Below are 19,863 nucleotides of genomic sequence, written 5' to 3'. Positions count from 1 at the left end.
CGCTCTCAGAAGGCTCGGGCGGAGGCAGCCGAGTTCCGGACACGGTCGGCGTGAGGACCAGGCGGGCGCGGGGCGATGCTGCGGGTGCGGTGTCTGCGCGGCGGGAGCCGCGGTGCCGAAGCGCTGCACTACATCGGGTCTCGGGTGCGTGCGCCGCCGCCTCGTCCGGCGGCCGCGTGCTCTCCCCCTCTCCTTCCCTCGATGTCCCCCGCCAGCTTTGCCCGACAGTGTCCTTTCTGGGTCCCCTCGGAAGCTCCGCTTCAAGAGCCTCCGCCGCCTGCCGGGAGCTCGGCGGTGTCCCTGGGGAAGGGGGCGTGCGTTGGGGCCACACCCGGTGGACACCGCTGCTGTCTGAGCAGGGGGCGCCGCCCTCCCCAACCGGATGGGGGTGGGGTGAAAAGCAACACCTCTGAGTGAAAGGGTGGGCTTGGGGGTGGGGGCGCCGGGGGTAGGCAGAGAGCTCGGCAGGGGTGCAGAGCGGACTGACGGGAGAAGGGGCGGAGTGGGGCTCGGGGACAGAGGGGGAGCGAGCAGGCCCGTTCCAAGTCCTGCGACGCGAGAGGAGTCGGAGCGAGTTCGATCTTCACCCAGATTTCTGGCGGGTCCTGCCCTCTGCTTACCTGATATGCAGGCACGCGCCTGCAGACCCTCCCTAGCTCCTGGGGCTGGAATAGTCGGGCTGTTTGGCTTCCCCCTGCAACTGGCTTCAGAACAGCTGTCACTCCCTCTTGTTTTGGTCTCCAACCTGGCTCCCCTTCTGTCTCCTTCCAAAGACTTTTAACAAAGATTTGGGGGCGGAGGGAGGGCGAGGTTTGTCCTGCGTATAAGGGACTCTCCCTCCTCTAGAATTTATAGGCTCTACATTTTCAAAAGGCTTTTCTGAAGTTCTTAGATTTCCTTTCCAGTCGTTTAAATTTGTACCTGGGTTAGTTAATCCTTATCTTGGCTAGGGTACTATGGACCATCTGCAAAATGCAGCCCGTGGCACTTGGTCACTCTCTCATAATTGCAGTGCCAAAGAATGTGAAGTGTATGTCAGTGAGGAGAAATTTATGGCTTGAAACTGATTATTCTAAAAGATAAAGTCCTTTACAAATGTTTCTATATTTTCATTTGAGGAGGTGGGGAAACTTTAATATTAGTAACCTTTGATCTGGAGGCTCCCTCCCCCAGCTGGACTTGGCAGGGAGGTTGCTTTCCGTGGCTTTCTGGGAAGAAGGGTGACCCATCACCCACAGAATAAGTGCTTAAAGCTTGATTGCAGAAAACTATTCTGAGATATAAATTAGGGTGTATGGTCTTTAGGGACAAAATATTCTGAGGAGTTTTAAAGAGTTATTCCAACTAAAAAAAAAATAGGTTTAAAGGTACATGTATAAATAAACAAGAAAGTACAATCTCCTGTAACCCCACTACCCACCAATAGGCTAACATCTCAGTTTACATTCTCTGCAAAGATTTTAAATGCCTGACTGTGTTAGCCTGGGTTTTCATCCCACTTCTGCTTCTCCCTCCCACAAGTACTGTACAGGACCACACAATAATCTCTTCTTTGTTCTTGGAAGCTTGGAAGAACTGTAACGGGATGGGTGCAGCGAACTTTCCAGAGCACCCAGGCAGCTACGGCTTCCTCCCGGAATTCCTGTGCAGCTGATGACAAGGCCACTGATCCTCTGCCCAAGGACTGCCCTGTCTCCTCTTTCAACGAATGGGACCCCTTAGAGGAAGTGATCGTGGGCAGAGCAGAAAATGCCTGTGTTCCACCGTTCACTGTGGAGGTGAAGGTAAAGCAAGGGTTTCCCATGTCTGTGTGGGTTCACTGTCTGCCGTCTGGCTTCTGCCCCCACTCCTCTGGAAATGCATTCTCTCTAGCTTACTCAGGACCACCCAAATCCAGTGACTGATGTTACCTTACTTGGCATCTCTGCAGTATTTGACATCATTTACTCCAGGGATTACTCCCTCCCTTCAGGTTCCGTGAGACCTTTTCTGAGGGTGGGGGAGTGGATATTAGTTTTTTCACTGTTTCTCACATCACCTTCTTTTACTGTCTATAATGTTGGGGTTGAACCGAATTTCACTTATAGCTGTTCTCACAGTTTCATTCCACACGTTCACTCTGGTCCAGATCTCTCTCCTAAATTCTGTCCATATAAACACGCTAAATTTCTTATTGGATGTTGCCACCAGACCTCAAATGTGGCATATGTGAGTTCAGCTACCAGCCACTCTGCGAAACTGGGGCCTTCTTCATTCCTTTCTTTCAGCTTTTAGCATTCCTATTTATTCAAGCTAAACATCAAAGAATCATCTTTTAGTTCTCCTTCAGTCACATCCTGCACATCCATTCTCCAAGATCTAACAAGTCTTTTGTCAAAATGAACCTTAGCTCCATCTCTCTGCTACTACCTTAGGTCAGGATCTCATCTGCTGCCTGAACTGTTGCACTTAACTCCTAACTGTATTGTGTGTGTGTTAGTCAATCAGTCGTGTCCAACTCTTTGTGACCCCATGGATTGTAGCCCACCAAGCTCCTTTGTCCATGTCATTTTCCAGCAAGGATACTGGGGTGGGTTGCCATTTCCTTCTCCAGGGAATCTTCCCAATCCAGGGACTGAACCCGGGTCTCCCACATTGCAGGCAGATTCTTTACCATCTGAGCCACCAGGGAAGTTAACTCCTAACTGGTCTCCCTTACTTGCTGTACTATCTAAACTACCTCCAGCTTCTGTCAGAGTGATTTTTTAAAACCAGAATTCAGTGTTGTTACTCATCTGCTTCTGTCAGTCCTCTATTTTGCCAGCCTCTCGCCTCTTAGTAATTTCCCCCAGTTTTCAGCAGACTTTCTAAGATAACCATATAAACAACCAAACCAAACTGTTCCCTAAACAAGCCTCAGGCCTTTGCTTCCACACAGAACTCTCCCACATACCTTCCTGCACTCCTTTTGTCTGCAGTTTAAACCTCCTCCTCTTCCTTCCTAGTTCCCATGGCACCTCCCACGAAGCCTTCCAAGATTTCCCTGGCAACAAGTAATATCTTCCCTTTTAAAAACTCATAGTGCTCTTTATTTGTAATATTTTTATGACCAGAGCCTCCGTGGGCTGGTGTTCTAGTTATATACGGCATAACAGTTCCATCCACACTGCAGGCACAGTCTAGGCTTCCATTAATAATAGGTTAGGAATATATCTTCGGTACACTTAAATTCCTCCTGAATGTTAACATATTATTTGTAAGGTGGGTTGAGGAATTAAACAGAAATCATCATCATCAGGTATGTTGCCTATCTTGTATCAGGGCTTCAGAGTTACTAGAACAAAAAAACTTCCTTTCCATCTGGAGAGAGGATATTTATGATGTTTATGTTTAGCAACTGAAATTGTTACTCTGTATCTTATGGTAACTAACTGACAAGGCAGTTGAATTCAAGTGTCAGGAGAGGGAAGGGAAAAATGGTGACCAAGTGCTGGACAATTAGGAAGTCTTCCTAAAGGAAGAAAATAATTCTTGAGTTAGACCTTGAAGAGAAGGCTTCTGATTGTTCTGAAACTACCTTTGGTTCTGATATGTGAAATTTGATGAACAGATGAATTTATGTACCATCCACATGTTTTAAAAAGGGGCATGATCTTTTAAAAGTCTTTTCTTAGAAGGACTTCTCATCACCTAACCATTTTAATTGTGTTGGTCACGCAATTGTGTCCGACTCTTTGCGACCCCATGGACTGTAGCCCGCCAGGCTCCTCTGTCCATGGAATTCTCCAGGCAAGAATACTGAAGTGGACTGGATGAAATTAAATGTCAAATTCAGGTGTAGTTTATCCTTCTATTTGTCTTTAGAATGATTGACTTTTATATCATGTGATCTTATGGGATTGGACTTCTAAGACATTATTTTGAGTTCTTTGTTATTTGATTTATGACCTTATATTTTGGAATTTCATGGGCTTTTGGAAGGTGTGCTAGGCTAAAGTCAGGAGACCAGGACTGAATTAGTTATCTGATAAAAGCTTATTAGCTAATCTCAATTAATCAGCTGTTTGACCTTGTGATCTTGATTCCACAAATTTCTGGGCCTCACTAAAATGAAGATATTAAATGGTTTGCTATCCATCCAGTGAGATTAAATACGAAGGTAAAGGGTTAGATGGGAATTATTTTTAAAGGAAAAAACTACAGCTCATTATAGTTGTATGGATGCAGTTTGCCAAGTCCATTGAGGATGTAATGATTGTAAATAGTAGTAGCATTAGCAGTACTGATTTCATTCATTTCTCTGGTTATTTCTGCTTTATGCCACATATGAAACTAGGTATTGAGAGAGAAGAAATTAAATCTAAGACTAGAAGGCAACATCTTACCTTCTAGTTGGAGGAAAATGACAGCTATATAAAGCAGTTTGGGACCAGTAAAATATAAAATAATGTAGTAAACTATAGGTAGTTATAGCATAAGGTATGCTGGAAGGTATAAGTGCTAGAGAAATGTTATGGGAATGAGGAACATAGTCATCAGGAAGCACAAGTTTTGAAAGCTGTATGGCTTTTTATTCTGCAAAACATAGTGAATACTTTCGATCAAATATGTGTTTTTTGCTTTTGCTTTTTTTTTAAATAATGCCCTTGATGAAAGGACTAAATTTTAAAAATATAAAGTCGATCAAGGTTAATGTCATGTAAGTTTGCAGCTGGATAAATAATAAGTTAATATTGAGATTTCCTTACCTTCCAAAGACAGTGTTTAAAATTTATTTGGCAAATACCTCTGAAGGATTTTAGGCTCTGAATGACTATCCAGTTTTTAGGAATACAGCCACATCTCTGCAACAGATTATTAAAAAATCACATGCTAAGCATTTATTATAGTGTTTTTTTTTAATCTTGCAGACACTTAGTAAATGATTGCTAAATCATTTATCAGGGTTCTAAAGGAAGTGTAAATAATTTCCAACTATCTCTTGGAAAATGTAGTCTGTCCTGATCATTTAGACTTTGTCCAACCTTTAGCCAGAGTTTGAGCTACACAAGAGAATTCACACTTGTTCAAATAACTTTTTTTCTCCCAGGAAAGTTTACTTTACTTTATCAAGCAAGCTCCACTCTGCACAAATAGTCACATGGGCTACTCTGGAATGTGTCCAGTGAGACAACACGGCCGCGCCTCTGCTGTTACCCAGTGTGAAACTTTCAAAGGCTTCTTGTCCCCTGGTGGACTGTAAGAGATGTGCCTGGCATGAGAAGGAGGAAGCAGTGAATGGATGAGTAGTACCAGGATGTGTCTGAGAGGAAAATAAAGAGCCATTATTATCCTCTCCTCTGCTTGCCACTGCAGGACTTCCTAGGAGTAGAAACCAGTAGAGTGCTCTTAATTTGTTTTTGTTTTTTTTTTAAAGAGTGGATTGATCTTAAAAAGTACTCACATTTTTAATTTTGATAACATTGTTTATGGGCCAGAATTTGAGCTTATTGTTTGCTCAAAATGAAAGCAACTAAGTGATCCTTTAGACAGGGCTTGACAAGCTTTTTCTGTACAGGGCTAGATAATTGTTTCAGGCTTTGTACACATAGGTCTCTGTCACATCACTCTCAACTCTGCCACTGCGGTGCAAACCCACCACAGACAATGTGGAAATGAATGTGTGTGTGTCTGTGCTCCATAAAACTTTATCGACAAAAAACAGGCAGCAGTCCGGGTTTGGCCCATGGACTTTAGTTTGCCAGCCCCTGTTTTTCAGCTTCACTGGCTTCTCCCTGTTTGCTGAAGACCTGTTCTTCAGATTTTTAGTCCATCTCCAGTAGGCTCAGCTCCAGCCTAATTGATGTGAACCTAGATGTTGAACTGACAAGAGGCAGGTCTGCTTCCATATGTTTGATATTTATCAGGCTGAGATGAAAGTGGAAGTAGAGACATAAAATCTGGAAAAGATTTGGTCTTTGACATTAAAGAGCTAGACATCTAGACAGTCTTATCTCATTACCCAATTTCTCCTTCTTTATGGCACTTAACCACTGTCTGAAATTGTCTGATTGGTGATGGAAACCTTATAGGACATGATTAGGACTCATAGTTGTCTGGTTAATCAGTAATACAAAGAAACATTTTAAAAACACCAGCTTACATTTTTTTTTAAAACTTAAGACATACAAATGTACATTGATTTGCCAATCTTTTGATGAAGGTCCAAGGCTTTTTCTTAGCATTTGGATCTTCTGAGTGGAATTCTGCTTTTTCTGTCTTGATAAATTATATCCATATGTATCGCCTACATTCCCCAACATATTTCTTTAATTTGACTGAGAAGTTGGCACAGGCAAAACAATCTGAACGCAAAAGCCTTCAGAGTTTTATACTTTTGAAAACCAACGTTTTACAGTTGTTACCTACCCTAATTCAATAGTAATTTTTGGCAATTGATTGAGCATTTTTAAAACATTCAACTTCTTTCCATTCAGTTGTCTTTTAATATGCATATATAGCCCTTAGACACTTCCTAAATGTTAAGCGCTTTTTTTTTTTCAGCTACTTAAAAATTTGTGAATTTGCTTATCAGATCACTTCTTTTTAGGGTGAAAGACCTGAAGCAGTAGGAGAGCTTGGATGGATTGGGGAGAGAAGCACTGTGGTGGGGAGAGACATGTTGGCAGGGAAGGACAGGAAACACTAAAAGCAGACTTGTATCGCTGCACAGTTTTGCCAAGTAGTGATTCTGTTGAATGAGAAAATAATCACAAATGGATTTTTAAGAGAAAACAAAGCATATTTGAGAGCATGTCCCTAACTTTAAGGGAGCAGTGTCCTATTTTTCTACAGTGTCCTATTTTTCTGAAGTGCTGTTTTTTAGACAAAATTCTGGGATGCATGGACAGCCCACGGTTTTATCTTCTGTAAGTGTGCTTTTATTCTCTTTATCTCTTCTGTTTGTTCTCTTACTTGACTTCATTGCAACTGTCCATTGGGAGCACCGTGTCCTGTTTTGTTTATGTAGCACGTGAACACTGGCCCAGGAGCACTCCAAGCCCCTGTGAGGGCAGACATGCTGTGCGTGGTAAGGCATGAGATCTCAGGCAGAAGGAAGAAAAGCTCTCAAAACATCAAGAGAATTTAGAGATCTTCGTTCAACAAATATTGATTATCTCCCCAGAGAGTCAATCAAGTGTGCTTGTTTCTGGGGATGAACACTAGACCAGATGTAGTCTCAGTCTTAGTTCTTTTAAGTTATACAAATTACTGTTCACAACCTATGAACCTATTTTGAGTTGTATTTTTTTCCTGTTAAGTTTCGTTTACTTTCTTCTGGTTCTAGGCCAACACATATGACAAGCACTGGCCTTTTTACCAAAAGTATGGGGGCAGTTATTTTCCCAAAGATCATTTGCAAAAGGCTGTTGCTGAAATTGAAGAAATGTGCAATATTTTAAAAATGGAAGGAGTGACAGTAAGGAGGCCTGACCCCATTGACTGGTCACTGAAGTATAAAACTCCTGATTTTGAGTCTACGGGTAAGTCATGTTGATTATTTAAACTGCTAATGTTTAAAGTTTTTCATTTTTCTCAACATGTAAGGGGAAAGCTCTGATTATTTCTCAGAGATTCCTTTGTTTTAATAATCTTTCGAAACTTTAAGGATTATTTAGGGACAGTTTAATTCTTTTTGGTAAGATTGAGATGTACACATTCTCAACTCCATTGTAAATCTAGAGTCTCCTTAAAAGAAGCAGAAGTTTTTTCTAAACCTCCTGAGCATTTCCTTTCATAAGAACAGTGGATTCCATTTTAATTTTCCTCAAGAACAGAAATTAAAAGGGGAACAGAACGGGAATACTTTCACTACAAATTAGTGGATCCCCACACACCTCTAGTTTACTGCTTACCACTGCATGTACATCAGCAGCAGGAGACCAATCCTAGAAGTGCCTTGAATGCAAGAAAAAAAAATCGTGAGCAAAGAACATGAAAAACATGTGAATGAGTTTAAAATTAAAATGTAAAAATTTGTTTAAAGTGGGGGGGACAGAAACATTCCCATCTTATTTTTAACTGACATTCTTGCAAGATTGTTCTTGTCTGTAAGTTCAGTGTTCTAATTTACAGTTGTAAAAGTGATCCTTGGCCCAGTTTTCATCTTGTAGTACTGATATTCCCTGAAAAACACTGTTGCTGCTGCTACTGCTAAGTCGCTTCAGTCGTGTCCGACTCTGTGCGACCCCATAGACAGCAGCCCACCAGGCTCCCCCGTCCCTGGGATTCTCCAGGCAAGAACACTGGAGTGGGTTGCCATTGCCTTCTCCAATGCATGAAAGTGAAAAATGAAAGTGAAGTCTTTTCAGTCGTGTCAGACTCTTAGCAACCTCGTGGACTGCAGCCTACCAGGTTCCTCTGTCCATGGGATTTTCCAGGCAAGAGTACTGGAGTGGGGTGCCATTGCCTTCTCCGAAAAACACTGTTAGGAGTTAACAAAAGGTGAAAACTGGTGGTTTGATATCTCTTCAAACAAGAGGTGCTTTTTTTTTTCCCCTTTTTTTCTTCCTTTCTTCTTTTTTTGGCTTCATCATCCCCATACAGAATCATATTAACATTATCTAGCATGTATCATTTAATATTTTTCATGTGCATGTAATTATATATATTATACACATATAAGTTTTCTGTAATTTTTATTTATTTATTTTTTACCAAAGAAAAGGATCATACTATATAGACTCTTCTGTCTTGGAAATCAGCATCACTGAGGTTGCTCTGGAATTTTCTGGCTTCACAGGTTTATATGGTGCGATGCCTCGAGACATCCTGATAGTTGTGGGAAATGAGATTATCGAGGCTCCCATGGCCTGGCGCGCTCGCTTTTTTGAGTACCGTGCATACAGAACAATTATCAAAGACTACTTCCGCCGTGGGGCCAAGTGGACAACGGCTCCTAAGCCCACAATGGCTGATGAGCTTTATGACCAAGTAAGTCCTCAATTGTAGGAAAGCTTATTAGTAACTTCTCTAAATAATCCACAGAGACTGAGAGATTCTCTGTTACCTTTTATTTATTATGTATTTCGGAAACTGAGATCACCTACTTTTCAATAAATGATTGTCTTATGATGAAAAGAAGAGTAAATGATATTGTGATCATAGCTAGCACTTACTGTTGTTAACCATGTGCCAGATCTTGAGCTCAGCACTTTATTTACCTCTTCAGTCCTGTTTATCTTTCACAACCCTATGAGGGAATATATTCATTCCATTACAGGGAAGAATACTTGCCTAAAGACACGTACCTATTCATTGGTGGAGACAGAAGAGTCACTAGGCTGAACTTCATCCTCATCTAGAAAAAGAACTTGGTCTGTAGGCCATATTTACAGTAAAAGGAAGCATATATGTCCCTTATTAGATCACTTACTATTTGATCACTTACGCAAAGAATCAAAAAGTCAAAATTTCTTTAAACCTTCTATGAGTTTAAAGACAGAAGTAAGTGGGACTTGCCTGGTGGTCCAGTGGTTAAGACTCCATGCTTCCAATTCAGGGGGTGCAGGTTCATTCCCTAGTCAGAGAACTAAGATCCCACATGCTGCATGGAGTAGCCAAAAAAGTAAAAAAAAAAAAAGAAGTAAGTAATGAATGTGTTACCCAATATACACACCCAATCAGATTTAGTTGGGGATGCATGGCAATTCATTTGATGATAAGAGTTAGGCTCAGGGCCAAATTCCTTTTCTAAAAGAACAGAATGGCTTCATCCTGTTGATTTTCAATACTGTGGATAGCTTCATAAGTCAACGTATGGGTTATGGAATATTTTCATCTGTATTCCTCTGTATCACTTGCTTCTAAGTATTGAATATCAGAAACTTGTCTCGACTAGTTTTTAAATTTCTTTCTTGTTAGTTTTGTTTATTTTGGTTTGCTTAGCATAGGCCTACATCTTCCCAGGCATGTTTTAGTCTAGAACAGGGTAGTAATATTGGGGGAAATGGTGACATTGAACTAATTCCTTAATGATAAAGGCCCTATGAATCATTTCCTCATGAACCAATGCATTGTGTGTGTCCATTCTTGTTCCAATTAGGATTACCCCATCCATTCTGTAGAAGACAGACACAAATTGGCTGCTCAGGGAAAGTTTGTGACAACTGAGTTTGAGCCATGCTTTGATGCTGCTGATTTCATTCGAGCTGGAAGAGATATCTTCGTACAAAGAAGCCAGGTTGACAAAGGCTGCCTTGGAAATTTCTCGCTTTACTATTATATTTTAAATTTCCAAATTAAAATATTTTCACCCTGTTTTTACTTATCTAAACACAGAACCAAGTTTTTACAGGCTTATGTCTCTCTCTATTTTCAGGTTACAAACTACATGGGCATTGAATGGATGCGTAAGCATCTGGCTCCAGACTACAGAGTGCACATTGTTTCCTTTAAAGACCCCAATCCAATGCACATTGACGCCACCTTCAATATCATTGGGCCTGGTCTTGTGCTTTCCAACCCTGACCGACCATGTCACCAGGTAGGGGAGTTCTTAGGACTCTGGAAAATGAATAGAGTCTGGCAACTGAAGGAATTGCCACTTTTATTTTAAGCACTTCCATGATTCCTAATGGTTCTAAATGACAGTCAGCAATGCTCAATAGTATTATGATCAAACACTGGATTGCTTATGTTACATTCACTACAGAATGTCCAACACAGAAATATACATTTGTAATTGTGATAATTAGACTTTAACTTTGGCTGCTTGCTGCTGTCAGAGCCTCAATTTTGGCATTTGTGTGTGTTTTATTGAACAGAGTAGTATTAACTCATAACTTGCAGGTGAGGTTCCTCAGCAGCTGAATTGCAAACAAAATGATCTCTGCATGTCTGGGGTCACACCACTGGGTAGTGGGTGTCTTCTTCCCTCTCCAGTGGGGACCCTTTCAGCCCCCCACCTCCACCCTGCAGGGAGAAATGGAGCCGCTGCTCCTGCAGCCTCCTACCTCTGCCCACTACCCTCTACTTCCAGTTGGGCGGTGAGTGATTTTGTGCTATTTCTGGGTTGCAGTACACCATTGTGAAATTAACTATTTTACCATATCACTGTTCATTTCCATTCCATATGTTTAGACCCAATGACAACAATTACCTATTCATTTCATTTTATGTAAATTATATACAGTAAATATTTTAAGACATTATTTATTGACATACTAAGTGGGTACGTGATCCTAGGGATGGTTGGGTTGTAATAGGTCACTAAGAACAGTTGCAGTTCTTTGGGAGTATACTCCTAACATCTGTTTTTATACCATGAGCACAGATGCAAGGTGACAGACTGTGAAGTGGATGGACTCTGGGTTTGACATAGTCATATTCTGTGTTCTTATAAATAGGAAATATTTTCATTTTAATGAGAATTTCTCAAAGAAAGTGTCTTTGGTTTTTTCAAATCTCTGAAACCTGTGAAAAGCACAAGAATATTTTTTAAAGCTTTTAACTTTTCTCTTACTTTTTTAACTTTAATCTGGCAATCTGAGGATTTTGTGTACATTTTAACTAAGATTCAGAAAAAATCATCAAGTGTTTTGAAATTTTAATTTTTTAATTTTGACATTTGAGAAGACAGAGTCTCAAAAAGAACTGTTAATCATAAGGACTACTGGAGGTCAAGAATAAGAATAGTATCTATTAAAGATTTAAATCTCTTTGGGTTTGGGGGGTTTTTTTTGGTCTTGCAGATTGATCTTTTCAAGAAAGCAGGATGGACCATAGTTACTCCTCCAACACCAATCATCCCAGATGGTATGTTTACTTTTGTGTACTCATAGCCTACAATGATTACTTCAGTGGCCAAGCATCTTCCACCTATAGATAGCAGCCCACATATTAGCAATTTAGAATGTTTTCCCAGTAAGGAATAAATTGGTGATTGGGGCTACAGGTACTAGAACAAAGCTAGACTTGTGTTCACAGCCTCTCCTTCCATAGAAAATGAAATTGAAAATACAGGAAAAATCAGTATAAAACAACATCACAGAAAGCAAGAAACGACTTTTTAAAGACAACATTTGAAATTCAAATGTGTGTTGATTCTTAACTTTTACAGACAGCCTTAGAATTAAAATAAAACTTCACAGGGAAACTGAAATACTGGAAGAATTGAGCTGTCACTTGAATATTCTTCACTTTCGAACCTTCTTTGCTTTAACCAAGAATGGCAGCAGACATGATTTAACAGTTGTTGCTATTTTTAGATCACCCACTCTGGATGTCCTCCAAATGGCTTTCCATGAATGTCTTAATGCTAGATGAAAAGCGTGTTATGGTGGATGCAAACGAGGTCCCAATTCAGAAGATGTTTGAAAAGCTGGGTATGTACAATAAATGAAACACATTGCCATGTTTGAAAATATTAAATGATAAGAAGTGACATGATAGGTCTGATGTGTGATTTAGTTAATTAAATTTCTATTCTTTTTAGAAGTACCACGTTATTATTTCATAAATGGACAGTATATTTGTTTCCAACAGTCACAATCTCAAAAGGTTGGAAATGCATCCCGGGCTCCTTAGATACCCCTTGGCAATAATATATCAATCTTCTATGACTTATCTAACCTCCTGGTGCCCAAGGGTGGAGAATTACCCCTTTGCAGATGAGCACATAGATGGTTTGTCTCTTTCCCAAGTAAGAAATTGTTGGACTTTGCTGGTGGCTCAATGGTAAAGAATCCACCTGCCAGTGCAGGAGACATGGGTTCAATCCCTGATCCAGAAAGATCCCACTTGCCACGGAGCAACTAAGCCTGTGCAATACAACCACTGAGCCTTGCTCTAGAGCCCGGGAGCTGCAACTACCGAGGCCAGCACACTCTAGGGCCCATGCTCTGCAACAGGAGGAAACCCCCCAGTGAGCAGCCTGAGCATCGCAACTAGAGAGTAACCCCCATTCACCATATCCACGGCAGGCAAAAAAATTATTTTAAAAAACAAATTGTCGGGATCCTTTAAAAGTAATTGAATTGTCATTACATATTTTAAAGGACATATAAGGATACAAATACAGAAGTAACTTAGATAAGCAATGTGAACAAACAAATGAAATAAAGAGTGTCAGTAAATCATTTCAGCTTTGAACTAAAAAAGCAGGACTAGTTATTACTTGGGTGGGCGTTTGGTTTTCCTGGTATTCAAAATTTAGACCAGTTATTCTATACTGAGAAAGTGTTGAAAGAATTTTCATATGGCTGTTATCAGGGTGCAGAAGTGTGTGTGTTTATCACTCTGTATCATTCTATTTGACAAATTACATATTTAACATTAACACATATTTGTTAAATAAAGCCAGGCAGTACACTTGTTGAAATCAAGTCATGTTTTATGTGTTATATTTCAGGTATGCTACTCAGAAGAGATTGTTTGCCTCTTTGAAACATCTCTCTTTAAAGAAGTATCAGTCAAAAAGGATTAGCCTATTAGTTTTAGATTGAACCCAGCCTAATTATTTCACCCCTAATGCTATGCCACTTTTCTCCTCTGGCTTTTAATTGCTTGGGTTACGTTTCCTTATCCATTAAGATTTTATAGTTTCGCAACTTAAAATATTATAAAGTACCAAATATTTGATTTATAACTTTAAAAAATTTTATTATTTGTTTGACATGCTGGGTCTTTGTTGCTACACAGGCTTTTTTCTAGTTGCAGTGAGCAGGGGCTGTTCTCCAGTTGCAGTGTGCTGGCTTCTCATTGTGGTGGCTTGTCGTTGCAGAGCACAGGCTGTAGGGCGCACGGGCTTCAGTAGTTGCGGCTCCTGGGCTCTAGAGCACCGGTTCAATAGTTGTGGCCCACAGGCTTAGTTGCTTCATGGCAAGTGGGATCTTCCCAGACCAGGGATCAAACCCATATCTCCTTCATTGGCAGGCAGATTCATTACCACTGAGCCATCAGGGAAGCCATATAGTTTTATTTTTAATAAAATCTTTTTTAACATAGGGAACTTGTTAAAGCAAATTGAATTCTCTCCAATTTAGGGCTCATACGGCTAGCCATCTGACTGATAGGTATGTCTTTCTATCAGGAAACATATGCTTGTGGTTAAAAGCCCACTGCTTAACCCATGTCAAAACCCTATTTTTATTTTTCAAAGTCCTGCTCAGTCTAACTTTCTCAGAAAAGGCTTTCTGGATGACTCATGCTGCCTTTCTGACTATACCAATGGACCCTTTTTAGCAACTCTGTAGCTTAGCTTCCCTCTCAAAATAATGGGTTCCTGGAGAGAGAGGAGAATAGATTTTCTTTTTAAAATCCAGTTATGCCAAACACAAGAGATTCTTCCTAAATGCCATTGGTTGCTTGCACCATGTATATCATCACCATGTTAGTACAGATAGTGCCAGATTAAACTAATTGGCTGAAGCGCTTTGGCACCTGTATGGCCATACCACACAGATGAGCTCTGTTCCACTATTTCCTTGAGGTGGCCTGGTTGAGCTAATTGTGTCAGATAAATTCTGCTTATATGTGAGTAGGTAAAGTCAACTTTTGAAAGTGACTAAATTTTCCTTTTTTCTTAAATTGACATGGTAAAAATAGAAACAGTCTGACCCAGTAATTAAAGCATAATTCTAAAAGGACTTAACATTTTACTACTTGGATTGTTTTTGACCATTTGTCAGATATGTCTGCTTATGAAACCTGTTGACTTGTGAATAGTCAGTAGAACAAAATAGACTTCAGAGTCTCTGTTGACTTTCTGGTGAAGGTTTTATATTAGCAGTGGAATAGATTAGATGACATATAATTGGTGAAAATAAAAATCAAAGACTATCCTAGGTTGGAGTGGATTTAAGGGTTAGAACAGCAGGATTCCTATCCATTTTTAGGCTCACCTCTATCGGAGAATCTTCACACGAGTCCATCTAACCATCCACGTCTCTCTCTTTCCATGCAGGTATCAGTACCATTAAGGTTAGCATTCGTAACGCCAATTCCCTGGGAGGAGGCTTCCACTGCTGGACCTGCGATGTCCGTCGCCGGGGCACCCTGCAGTCCTACTTTGACTGACCAGGCCTGCTGGGGCTTGGGGCTTTGCCTCAGATAAACCTAGGAAGCTTAGGGACAAGGTTCATTCTCCTGCTTTAAAAAGTGCATCAACTGTAGTGCTTTAAACAATCATATTTTTAACAGGGGTCTTAAGCCTGGGTTCTTTTTATTGCTTTTCTCTGATAAAAGGAAAATAATTTGTGTTAGGTCTTACTCTCTACTCCTAAATTTTTTACTGTTTGGCTTCAAGCATAAAAATTTGGTGAATGTCTACCAAAACAAAAATTAGTCATTTGAGTAACGTGGCCACTAATACATTTAACTGTCTACCTCCGTTTTTAATTTTCTTTTCCATAAGGCAGCTTGAAATGTTGGTCCTAATCTTCACTTTTGTTTTTCCTTTTTGCTAAACTTGTGAATGTATGACTTCTTTTTTCTAAATGAAAGACTCAGAATGTATACAGATCTTAAGTAGAACCAGATAATTGTCTCTTTTTCTAATAAGGAATTCTGTTCATTTTTAATTTTTCATTTTAAAAAATAACCTAGACTATGCAAACATTTAAGTGAATTTTCCATGAATATTTTTAATCTTCTCATCTCAACATTGGTGATATTTGCTACTAAAAACCTTTTCATACAACTTACCTCATTTCAAGTGATTTATTCTTATCTCTTTTTTTTCTTCTCTGTTCAAAATTTTACAGAAATATTTAGTGCAATAGGATATAACGATAAGTTACAGTTCCTAAATTTTCATGTTCAGTATCTAATGGATACTTTGGTAATCTAAGATTTGTTTACAGATGTGCACATTATTTAAAGCACAGACTATAAAAGCATTAAAAAAAACAAAACTAATGGAGGTAAAACATATATATCATGTGAAATAATTTTAATGTTGGATACTGTACATGTATTTTTATTCTAATAAACTTTTGTGTTACAGAATGGATTTTATCAGTCTAATTATTTTAAGCATAACTAAGTTATGGGAATTAGCTCTTGGAACAGAATTCTAATGCATTGGATTAATCAATACATTCATCCCCAGTAGATAAAAATTTAAACCTAACACTTGTATTTAGAAATGTTTAGCAGTCAGATTTCATTTATTGATTAATCCAATCATTCAACAATATCTGAATGTCTTCTGAATATAAGGGACTAGGCCCTGGAAGAGGATAAACTCTCCATTCTCAAGATGCTCAATATTTTGACCTATGAAAATTCTGTGGAGGTGGGGGCATGGGGAAGTATACTTTGAAAGGGCTTCCATCATGCCCTCGATTCCTGGTGTCTTTTTCCACACACCACAGAAATACCTGCCCATTCTACACTTGGACCGAATCCTGCTTTAGAAACCATACAATCTTATGGATTGGTGCACATTTAGGGTATGTAGTCCCAGGTGTAAATACTACTCAGCAATTCTATTAGACACCCCTCCACATTCTCCTCAGTGGCTATTACAAACTTTCACTTTACTCTCTTATCTGATCACATTGTTTCATCTTTCACAGAGGAAACAGAGGCCGTTGGCTTTTCTGCTGCAAGCCTCTATAGGTTTACCTGCGTTTGCATTCCCTGGTGAAATTCTTTTTTCTCCTTACCTGTACTAACTAAGCTTCTAAAGAGAAAAGTCGTGTCTTCCTCTCATCACTCAGCTTTACCTCTCAGCCCTCTACATAGAGACACTTCTCTCACTGCTGCAGAAAAAGAGGTGAACCTTCTGACCAGGTCTAATCCACACAACTGTCCTTAGATTAGAACCTTTCTGTCTTTTAGGAACTTGCTACATCAGTTATCATCATCTTATAACTCCAGGCTCTCTGCATGTGCTTGCGTGTGTGTGTTTTCTTGGCCAATAGTCATGTTCAAAATAATGTTCAAAACAAAAACTATTTCTCTGGCAACTATCAATGTTGTTTGGAGCTCAGCTTTCAGAAAGAATGATCTATTACTCTTTCCACTTTTTCACCTTTTATGTCCTCAATCTCTTGCTATCTGATTTCCACCTAATTACTTCAATGTACTTCTGAGAGCCCTGACCTCAGTGTCATTTCCAGGCAACACTATTCAGGCCTTACTGACCATTCCGTTCAGTGTCTCTCCTCTTCCAGGTTACCGAGACACCAATTTCTCCCATCTCTTCTTGTTGACATTTGAGCACCTCACTGGATTGTCTTCTTCCTCTGTTAAGGGTGGATGTTCACAGGGTCCTTGCCTGGGGCCTGTTCCTTTCTCCTGGGTCCTGCTAGGTTATCTCACCTGTGCACAGGCATTCCCCTCCATGTATCCATCAATAACTCCCAGGGTCTACAAGGGAGGGGAGATCCTAGGCCTGGACCTTCTAATCTAGGCCTGGTCCTGAGACCCAGGTACTGTTCCAACTGTCTGCAGACATTATCTGGAGGCGCAAAGGTATCACAGTCTCAACACAATATAACAACTGACTCAGTTGGCCAAGCCATCCTGGACTCTTCTCTTCCTCATCTTGTCTCTTCCAATGGCCTTTTGTATGGTTATTAAAGAAGACAATTATTTCAACAAAGATCAATGGAATGATTTAATAAAGTCAATTTAAAGTCCTTGAGCACTGCTTCTGCGTGCCGGAGTTGTGGAGGGGAACAGAAGCAGCCTGGTTTCCACCACACAGTTGCTCTCGGGCCTCTTTCCACCATCCACCACTCCCGCAACCCCGTGGCTTCTCTGGACTCCGTAGCAGGCAGCAGCCCCACAACGCGCTGCCGTAGATTCCTGGTTTTCAGATCATGTGTCGGCAACTGTGGGTTACCATTCTTCCTGGGGAACACCAAGCCTTGTGTGACTCACTGTCTCAGGGAAACAGCTAACTAAATTTAAATAAAAATACCTAATGTCGCTAGGGCAGGTCTAGTTCCTAGCAAAAAGCAAGGTATTCCTTTCAGGAATAGCCTTTTAAAAATAAAGTTCATGGATCTGACCACTATAGTGTGTTAACTGGTAACTACATAGGTATGTATGCATGCTTAGTTGCGTCCAACTCTTTGTGACCCCATGGCCTGTAGCCTGCCAGGCTCCTCTGTCCATGGAATTCTCCAGGCAAGAATACTGGAGTGGGTTGCCATGCCCTCCTCCAGAGGATCTTCCCAAACCTGGGATCGAACCCAAGTCTCCTACATGGTAGGCTGATTCTTTACTGCTGATCTGCTGGGGAAGTCCTCTGATGATATTGTTTTCTCAAAAATTGAGGATCAAGCTAAAGAGACCTTACTAAGGTCATAAAGCGCTTCCCCAGTGGCTCAGTGGTAAAGAATCCACCTGCCGTTCAAGAGCCACAGGAAGGAGACCCCCTGGAGGAGGGCATGGCAACCCACTCCAGTATTCCTGCCTGGAAAACCCCATGGACAGAGAAGCCTTGTGAACTACAGTCTGTGAGGTCACAAAAAGTTGGACATGACAGCAACTGAGCACGCATAATATCGTCAATATAATGTATTAAAATGTTGTTCAGTTGTATTAGATCAGGGGTCCACCTGACCAGACTATGGCAATACATGTGAGAGTTCAAGTATCCTTGAGGTGGTACAGTAAGTGCATATTATGGACAATAAAACATGAATGCAAGTTGTTGCCCCCCATGCCTGGCAACTGATAATGGGAACAACACATATTCTGTGGGATTCTGTGGTGAACTGACTCACATTGGTCTCTGCTTCCTGTACCATGCTGTCTGGATTAGCCATCACTCCTCCATCAGTTGTCCTGACTCCCCAAAAATTTAGGGCAGCTGTCATCCACTGTTCTCTCTTTTTCCCTTCTCTTAGTCCTTTTGGGTTTTTACCTTGTTATTACATTACTATCATTTTAGGGCAGTTTCAGGGGAAAGTAAAGATAAGTATTTGTTTAATCCACTTTAGTACCTAATCATGTGCAGCCTTTAGACAGCTAATTCTAAATAGCATGATGAAGAAATTGAGGGAATTTCACCAAATCACACTATCTGGTTGCACACCAGGAATTAAAGTGGAAGTGAACCAGTCCTTGCACTGTCTACAGCTCAGCTTCAAATCATCTGAGTAGCCCAGAAAATCTCTAGCTTGGAACTGGGTTAAAGTGATTACTTGATTGCAGGCACTCCCAGGTACTTGGAAAAAAGCGATCAAAATTCTTATTTGAGGCAACATAGTATTTATCTAGGCTTCAAATTGTTTCTAAAAATAAAATTTCATATACAAAATACCACATACAACCAAAGATAGACAGATGCATGACTAGACCCTGTCAGCAAAATATTCAACAGAAACATATCCACGGAGACTCCAGGTACCAGATTATCAAACAAGAGATGGTAAAGTATCCTGCCACTAGAAAGCTGCATACCCATTAGCAGTCATTCTCCATTTCTCTTCTAAGCCCTAGGCCACTACTAATCTACTTTCTATCTCTACAGGTTTGTTTATTCTACCAATTTAATAAATGGAATCATACAAAATTTGGTCTTTTGTGATGGAATTCTTTCACTTAGCATTAGCAAAATGTTTTCAAGTTTCATCAACTTTGTGGCTCATGTCAGCACTTCATTCTTCTTTATGGCTCAACAAAATTCTGTTAGATGGTTACTTCCCATTTTATTGGTCCATTCATCAGTTGGTGAATATGTATGTTATTTCCACTTTGGGGAAATTATGAAAAATGCTGCTATGAACATTTGTGTACAAATCTTCCTGTGGACCCAGAGTGGAATTGCTGGGTCATATGGTAACTCCATGTATGACGTACAAGACACACACACACAAAAATTACGTTAAAAAAAACTGGTAAGGATAAAAATAAACTCACCAAATAATACACCAAATATATACA

General features: G+C 40.3%; 1 protein-coding gene across 1 annotated transcript; it reads left to right on the top strand.

Moving 5' to 3' along the window:
• GATM (glycine amidinotransferase (L-arginine:glycine amidinotransferase)) lies at nucleotides 1-15,970 on the top strand. The gene is made up of 9 exons (XM_010847754.1): nucleotides 1-144; nucleotides 1,566-1,784; nucleotides 7,307-7,502; nucleotides 8,762-8,952; nucleotides 10,064-10,201; nucleotides 10,340-10,504; nucleotides 11,712-11,775; nucleotides 12,228-12,344; nucleotides 14,924-15,970. The coding sequence occupies exons 1-9, from the start codon at nucleotides 76-78 to the stop codon at nucleotides 15,034-15,036; spliced, it is 1,272 nt and encodes a 423-aa protein (XP_010846056.1). The 5' UTR covers nucleotides 1-75; the 3' UTR covers nucleotides 15,037-15,970.
• The last annotated feature ends 3,893 nt before the right edge of the window (nucleotides 15,971-19,863 follow it).

Source organism: Bison bison, unplaced genomic scaffold (genome assembly GCF_000754665.1).
Source record: "Bison bison bison isolate TAMUID 2011002044 unplaced genomic scaffold, Bison_UMD1.0 scf7180017864254, whole genome shotgun sequence".
In the NCBI taxonomy this organism is placed as follows: domain Eukaryota; kingdom Metazoa; phylum Chordata; class Mammalia; order Artiodactyla; family Bovidae; genus Bison; species Bison bison.
The sequence above is the reverse complement of the archived record's forward strand: the minus strand, read 5'-3'. Positions and strand labels throughout refer to the sequence as shown.

Coding starts and splice junctions, on each gene's coding strand:
- GATM (XM_010847754.1), top strand. CDS start 76: ATGCTGCGGGTGCGGTGTCTGCGCGGCGGGAGCCGCGGTGCCGAAGCG. Junction 10,505..11,711: donor CTGACCGACCATGTCACCAG/GTAGGGGAGTTC, acceptor TTGGTCTTGCAG/ATTGATCTTTTCAAGAAAGC. Junction 11,776..12,227: donor AACACCAATCATCCCAGATG/GTATGTTTACTT, acceptor TGCTATTTTTAG/ATCACCCACTCTGGATGTCC.